General features: G+C 46.8%; 1 protein-coding gene across 1 annotated transcript in view; it reads left to right on the top strand.

The window, feature by feature from the left end:
• The first annotated feature begins 2272 nt into the window (after nucleotides 1-2272).
• Nucleotides 2273-8047, top strand: part of pkd1a (polycystic kidney disease 1a) — a 272402-nt gene continuing 266627 nt past the window's right edge. Inside the window, exon 1 of the mRNA XM_059979055.1 lies at nucleotides 2273-2786. Coding sequence (XP_059835038.1) covers nucleotides 2524-2786 — 263 coding nt within the window. The 5' untranslated portion in view covers nucleotides 2273-2523. The remainder of the gene's footprint in view (nucleotides 2787-8047) is intronic.

The raw sequence follows: 8047 nt of genomic DNA, 5'->3' as shown, positions 1-8047 counted from the left end.
ACGTGTTTTTAATGATTGTATCACTGGGATTTTATGGCATATTGTGCTGGTTGTCCATCCTATCCAACGATGACAGGAAACGTGCGGGAGACTTTTTAAAGTGGAAAAGGCGTTCCAGTAGGATAGATCTACTCTCTCGATCTCGGAAGTCCGGGTCCAGAGTACGAGTAGTCTTCACAAACTGGGGTCTTCATTGGTTTCAGTGGATGACAGTGACTTCTATGCCTTACTTAGCATGCCTTTCTCTCCTTTCTCTACCGCCTTCCAGTAACTTGCGGTAACTTCCAACTTGCAGTACTTTTGGATCTCACTGTCAATCTCAACCGCCCAGTACACCGCAGCTGACTTCAAAAGCTAGGACAGGCATGCCCCTATCCCACCGGTTTAGCCCGCCTGTCGAACCGGAATGTGGCCGCTGTCGCACAGGCGAGCCACAGGTGAGAGCTGAGTGTCAGGTGGGGTCCAAAGGTAGGTAGCTGCCCCAGATTGGATACGACAAGCCCCTTCACTAGAGGCGTTACCCCTCCCTGACACTCATACAACCCTACTAAAAACATAATGAAACCAAATGTTCACCATGCCCATACAGTATAGAGTGCAGCTAATTCTGATTCACGCTCCTCAACCCACAGATGCTACCACACCAGTTAAGTATTCCTAAGGGCACCCGATAGGCAAGATGAACTGGCAGAGAAAGTGGTAGAGGTGCATATGCTTACGACAGACAGTTGGACGTGCACATGGACCAGAAAGGTGGAGGGATATGGGTCAAACGCGGGCAAATGGGATTAGTCTAGATAAACATGTTGGTCGGCACGGAAAGATGGGACGAAGGGCCTGCTCCATTACTCCATCACTGCTGGTTATGACTTTATTTATTAGTTTGGAGATGCAGAACGGTAACAGGCCCGTCTGAGCCAACAAGCCTGCACCGCCCAATTAACCTACTAACTATACGTCTTTTGTTGTATGGGAGGAAACCTGAGCACCCGGAGGAAACCCGTGCGTTCAGGGGAAGGAAGTACAAGCTCTTTACAGACAACGCCGGAACTGATACCGGGTTGGCGGCGCTGTAATAGCGTTACCTACTTTGCCGCCATATAAAATAACGTTGATTCGGTATTTGCATTTTAACCCTTTTCTTTCAGTCCTCGGTCACCCGACGCGGTTCAGTGATCTCGGGAACTTCTTCCAGGCCTACACCTCCCCGACAGGTCTCGTGTTTCCCTCCTACTCCCGGCCTCCAGTACAACTGTAAGTGTACTCGAGACCGCAGATGCTGGGACCCGGAGTAACAAGCGATCTGTTGAAGTAGCTCAACGGGTCGAGCAGCATCTGCAGGGGTCTGGAATGATCTGTTGCTCTAAGGCAGGGGTTCCCAACCTGGGGTCCAAGGACCCCTCGGTTAATGTTAGGGATCCATGGCGTAAAGAAAGATGGTGAACCCCTTTTCTCAGGGTACTCGTCTCCCCTCTGGTGTTGGTGCCCCTGCTTCCAAAGCCCCACAACCCGGAACTCACTCCCGCCCTCCAGACATGTCCTGAGGTTGGAGGGAGGGTGGGAAAGAGGAAGGGGGTTGTTTTGTTTTGCCTGTTGTGTAGTCTTCTAAGTTGTCCTGCCGAGCTTCGTAGGCATGCTGTGTTGGCACCAGAACGTAGACTTGCTGTTAACATCAAATATCGCATTTCACCGTGGTTTCGATGTGCATTTGACAAATAAGTCTTAACGTGAATCTCTCTTCCCTCCAGTAAGATGCTCCAACTACTGTGACCAAGCATCTTGTTAAAACAGGGCTAGCGTCTCCTTGTGTCAAAGCACCGCCTGGCCGCGTTGAAATGAAATGTATTCCCCGTGCTATCGGCGCTTTGTCAACGGGATATTTTGCAAAATAATACTCGCTACAGAGAAGCATCGACTGACCATTCCCCCCACCCCCACAGACGCTACCTGACCCGCTGAGCAGGGGAGACAGAAGAGACCGCAGGTGCTCCAATTCCCTGCTTGCTAAAAAAAAACTCCCATGAACGTTATTTTTACTCTCTAAGAAATGCAATCATTTGTAGCTTTCGGGACCTCCCAGCGGTCTTTTTTTCCCTCTCTCTCCCCTACAGCCAATGGACTCGTTTTGAATTGCGGTCACTCAACGTTACAGGTTGGGAGGTGCAGGATTCAAGAGGGGAATCGGTTTCTCTGCGTCGGGAAGTGACTGTTGTCCCTGAACACATTCTTTCCCTCTCCCAGTCTTATCCACCCCCCCCCCCCCCATTCTTCTCAGCTCACCCTAGTGTTCGGATTCAGAAATGCCTGGTTAAACCACGCACAATATATAGTAAAAAAAATAGGATCTTTGCAGGGAAGGAAGTTCGCAGTGGATGGAAGATCCGAGGAGGAGGAGGAAGTTAAGAATATTCCCCTGAAGTGGGGGGAAACAGCTGGATTGCAGGCGACCTGTCCAGAACGAGGTGGTAACGAAGTGGCGAGGATACAGTTGTCGATCTGGCGGCGATGTAAGGCCGGAGAGCTATGCCTTATAGCAATGTTTTCAACCAGGCAATGCAACATGGCGTCTCAGCCCTTAGAAAAGTTGGACTCTTTGGCCCTGTTTCCTTGTGCCTCCTCTCGCTCGCCCTGTGCGCCGGGGTGCTGGACAGGCAGCGGGAGTGTCTGCCCTGTCCGGCGGGCTGCCGCTGCCCTGGCCTCGATCTGTCCTGCACGGTTAACTGCTCCGGCGCCGGACTCCAGCGCGCACCCGGACTGACAGAGCTGCCTCGCAACGCCACTGTACTGTAAGTCGCCCCCATCTCATTCCTCCTCGGCCAACTCTGGGCTAGCTAGCAACTCCCGCCCTCAGTCGGTTCTGATCAAGGATGCCGCTATTGGAGAGGCTCCACTATAGAAACCCATCACAGGCAAACTTCAGAAAAACCTCCTCTGCAGAACAGTTTAGTGAAACCCAAAAGCAAATTGTTGATTAGTTCCTTTGCCCAGGTAGCGGTTCAACCCTAATAGTAAAGCACCTAAGTTTGCAGCCGTGACTGGCCCCCATTACTGGAGTAGCGATTCTGCCTCAGATTTAACCAAGGAATGTGCAGTGTGTGGCTTGGCTGAGACATGCCGGGTTTCCCGCAGTAACTCAGCGACCCCCTTCCCTAACCCCTTTGAAGCGGGAGCGGTTGTTTTCGAGGGAGGGTGACGGGTTTGATGCTGACGGTGTTCTGGGGGGTCGGCTGTGAAGAAAACTCCAGTTATCCCAAAGGAGTTTTTGTGTGTGCGTGTGTCAGTAGCCCGGAGAGCTATGGGCGGAGGGGTGGGGGGGGGGGGGGGGGGTGGTTGGATTTGGTCCAGGCACAACCGAGCCGGGGAAAACTGAGAATTGTACTCCGCTATCTAGCATTAACGCCGGAGGAAGCGGGACGAAGTAAACAGATTTCGCTAATCCAAATAAAACTCCCATTTGGATTATACCTATCTCCACTTTTAAGCGACGTTTTAGGAACTATGGTAAAGTTATCAGTATATAACAGCGCACTCCATTCCTTTTGGGTTAATTATTATCCAATACCGCGGCGTTGCTGGGTTTGCATTGCGTTCCTACGAGTAGGTTAACATTCCACCGTTTTAGGGCTGATTTAATAGTGGTTTCTGAAGTTCCTTTGACTAACGCACAATAGATCTCAGCTGTTCTGATGAGCAACCGAGTCTAATTCTTTAACCTTCTGAAGACTGACTGGCAGGAGGCAAAGAATCGGAAAGAAGGGGGGGCTTTTCTGGCTGGCGTCATGGTGTTCTGCAGGGGTCGGTATTGGCTCCGCTACTTTTCACGTTATATGTTAATGAACTGGATGATGGAATTGATGGCTTTGTGGCCAACTGATGTTGATATAAAGATAGGTAGAGGGGCAGGAGGTGTTGAGGAAGTAGGGAGTCTCCAAAAGGAACTGGAGGTTAGGAGAATGGGAAAAGAAGTGGCAGATGGAATATAGTGTATGGTCCTGCACTTGGTAGACAGTATAATGCCATAGGCTATTTTCTAATTGGGGAGCAAATTCAGAGTCAGTAATAAGGAAGGCAGATGCAATGTTAGCAGTCATTTCAGAGGACTGGAATATAAAAGCAAGGAATAACTGCTGGGGATTTATAAGGCATTGGTCAGACTGCACTAGGAGTACTGTAAGCCGTTTCGGATACACATCTCAAAGAATGCTCTGGCACTGCAAGAATAATTCCAGGGTCAGTGTGTGAGGAATGTTTAATGGCTCTGCACCTGTATTTCTAAAGTTTAGAAGAATCTCATTGAAGCGATCAAATATTGAAAGGCCTTGACCAGAGTGGATGTGGAGAGGATGCTTATTATAGTGGGAGAGCCCTGGACCAGAGGGCGTGGCCTCAGAATAGATTGATGTCCTTTAGAGAAGCGATGAGGAGGAACTTCTTCAGCCAGAGGGCAGGGAATGTGTGGAATTCAAAGCCACATAGAGGAATGGAGGCCATCATTTAAAGCAGAGATTGATATGGTCTTGATTGGTAAAGAGTTAGGGTTATGGGGAGAAGTTGTGAGATTGGGGGTGAAAACATCAACCATGATTGAATGGTAGAGCAAAAACACTGGGCGCTCAATAGCCTCATTCTGCTCTAATATCTTGCGGTCTATCTAGGTACAAAATTTTAAATATAGTAGTAGATCACCAGAATTAATGGGAATCACCAAAAATTCCAGCCTGCTTTGTGTACATATGGTGATCTGATTGTATCTCTAAACATCCCTAAGCCTAACCTTGAGAAGATCCTGACTTAATCACCATATCTCTATGATCAATCTCCAAGTAATCTCCATTGTTATCTCCTCCTGTGGCTTGGTGTCAAGTAACATTTGGTGATTAATAACATATGATTTAAGACTATAAGATAATTGGAGCAGATTTGGGCCATATGGCCTGAAGGAGCATGAATCAGGCTGAAACACCTTGAGCCTGCCCTTTCCATTACTATGACCAGCAGGAAGCCAGGATAGATCATGGAACTGCACAGCACAATGAAGGCCCTTCAGCCCACAATGCTGTTTGGCTTCCCCACCCACATCAGCTCCTCGGTGTACACTTAGCAGAAGGACCCTCAATAGTGGTCCTTCCTACAGAACCTTTGCTTTGGCTGCTCCAAGCAACAGGCCCCTCCCTGTGTATGTGCCAGTCAACAACATTCCTTTCCAGACATCCCACTTTACTGGGAGACCAACAAGTTTCCAGCAGATCAAAGGGTGTCTTTCACCAAACTGATGACCATCCAGCAGCAAATGATGTCTGTCTTGGTCTGTGCAACAAAAAATTTGCCAGTCATTTTAAGAAACAGAACTTTACAAGGTTGAATTAACAACTACCAATTGCCCGATTCCAGTTCATATGCTTAACGTAGAGAGGGTCTGGGAAGTAGGTCACTGTTGACTACAAATGCACCCGCTATCTACGTAGAAATTGTTGTTTCCTGTATGCCTATTTGCACATGATAATTAATGTTAGATGAGGGAGATGCAAAATTATGAGTACATTGCAGCAAATTATGTAGCATCTTGGCACCATGTCTCCTGGACTGTAGTGGTCAAAGATAGAGCAGTACCCTTGGCATCAGACGATCAGTTACTGAGAAACAATGGGCAGCCGATTTATCAGAGGATGCCCTGGGTTTCCCTGTGTTAGTGAACTAAACTTTACCAAGCACAGCGCTTTTACTGCCCACATTCTCGCTGCTTATTGTAGCTACCAGGCAGCATGGTGGAGTAACACTTTACAATGCCAGAGCTAGTGATCGAGAGTCAGTTCCTGCCGCTGTCTGTAAGAAGTTTGAACGTTCTCCCTGTGACCACATGAGTTTCCTCTGGGTGCTCTGGTTTCCTCCTGCATTCCAAAGACATAGTGGTTATTGTTAGTGAGTTTTGGATATGCTCTGTTGGTACCATAATTGTGACGATAAATTCAGTTGCCACCAACTAATCCTCAAACCATTTTGGTTGTTGACACAAATGCCGCATCACTCTATGTTTCAAAGATTTGACGTATGGTACTGTGCAAAAGTCTTAGGTGTGTATATATATCTAGGATGCCTGAGAGTTTTGCATCATACAGTAGTAATTTTATGCATTACACTGTACTTTTGCTGCAATAAAAAACAAATTTCATGACATACGTGAGTGCTGATAAACCTGATTCTGATATGGGTCTCTATTGTGGGCTGAGGGTGGGAAGGGGGCAGGAAGAGGGGAATCATAGTTGGGAAAAGGGGAAGGGAGAGGAGAGGGAGCGGTAAGCACCAGAGAGACATTCTGTAATGATCAATAAACTGATTGTTTGGAATCAAATTACCTTTCCTGGTATCTCAGGACTGGGTGTGACTGCACCCACGCCATTGCCAGCCTCTGGCACTCATTCTCTACCACCTGTCCCACACTCCTCCCATGGCACTCCATCCGGGCCATTCCCGGCACTCTTCGCTTCTGCCAGATTTACAAACTCTCTCTCCATGATGACAATTACAGTACTGTGCAAAAGTCTTAGGCACCATTCCTATCACTGTTCCCTCTAATTTGTAATGACCAGTCTGTGCGAAAATCTTGTCCTGTGCAATTTTTTGCCCAGTGACAGTAAGTGTGGGCACTGAATTTGTAATCAGAAGAAAACCTGAATTTATTTTGAGGGTAATAAGCCATTCTGCTTTAAATGAACTAGCAGTTCTTTTGCACTTCACGCTCTTTGCTTCTTTGGAATTTGACATAGTGAATCAATAATTTTTTTCAATAGAAACAGTTTAAGTAAGTCAGTTCTAAAAGCTGAAGGCAGATGGTCACAAACTCCACGTTGTTAACACTGTCCGCATCAGAAACCAGAAAAGGAAATGTGACTGCGTACAATCGTGAAGTATACTTAACATGCCAACGAGGGAGAGGATGACAACCTTTTGTGTGCAGTTTAAATTCTTTTGTGCGCTAGTAGCAAAAGATGTGTGCTCATACACATGCGTACAGCTTAGAGGGAACACTGATTGGTATGTAGATGTGCCTAGGACTTTGCACAGTACAGTACATGTGACAAGTATAAGTCTACATCTTGTTGCTCCAACAGACTATGTAACCCACACACAATTCTGGAGGAACTCAGCACATCAGGCAGCTTTTATGGAAAGGAATAAACAGTTGACATTTTGGGCTGAGACCTTTCATCGGTACTTGATGAAAGGTCTGGGCCCAAAATATCAACTGTTTATTCCTCTCCTTAACCTGCTGAGTTCCTCTAAGGTTTTGTGCGTGTTGCTCTCGGCCTCCAGCATCTGCAGAATCTCTTCCATAGTCTCTTTTGCAATAATCAATCATCTGCCTTCTTTCTGTCACTAGTGATCTCTGCTTTGTAGACAGGCTGCTTCCTAATTTTATGAAAAGGAACACTTAGCAATAAATGGAATGCTTGCTTACCAAAGTTTCCCTGAAGCCTCACATCTCGTGTTTAATTTGCTGAAAGCAGTTTTTGTGTAAAGCTCCTTAATCTTAGTGTGGAATAAGTCCCTATTACACACTCTAAAGCAGTTTACTGTCAACCAACTGATATTCATGTTTACTCACTGCAGTAGCAAGCATGGCAGCCACAAATCTATAAGAATTAGGCCATTAGGCCCATTGAGTCTGCTACACCATTCCATTATGGCTGATTTATTATCCATTCCAACCCTATTCTCCTGCCAATTTCACATAATCTTTCACGCCCTTACTATTCAAGAACCTAACAACCTCATGATTTAAATATACCCAATGGTTTCATCTCCACAGCTGTCTGTGACAATGAATTCCACAGATTTTCCACCCTCTGGCTAAAGTAATTCCTCTTCTTCTCTGGTCCTAGATTCTCCCACTATAGGAAACATCTTTTCTATGTCCGCTCTATCTAGGCATTTCAATATTTGATAGTTTTCAATGAGATCACCCCCTCAGTCATCTAAACGTCAGCAGGTACAGGCAGAGCCATCAAACGCTCTGCATATGTTAACCCTTTTCAGCGGCCATGGAAGC

This window comes from Hypanus sabinus, chromosome 9, assembly GCF_030144855.1.
Source record: "Hypanus sabinus isolate sHypSab1 chromosome 9, sHypSab1.hap1, whole genome shotgun sequence".
Taxonomy (NCBI): Eukaryota; Metazoa; Chordata; class Chondrichthyes; order Myliobatiformes; family Dasyatidae; genus Hypanus; species Hypanus sabinus.
Note: the sequence above shows the minus strand (reverse complement) of the source record. Positions and strands in the feature narration are given on the sequence as shown.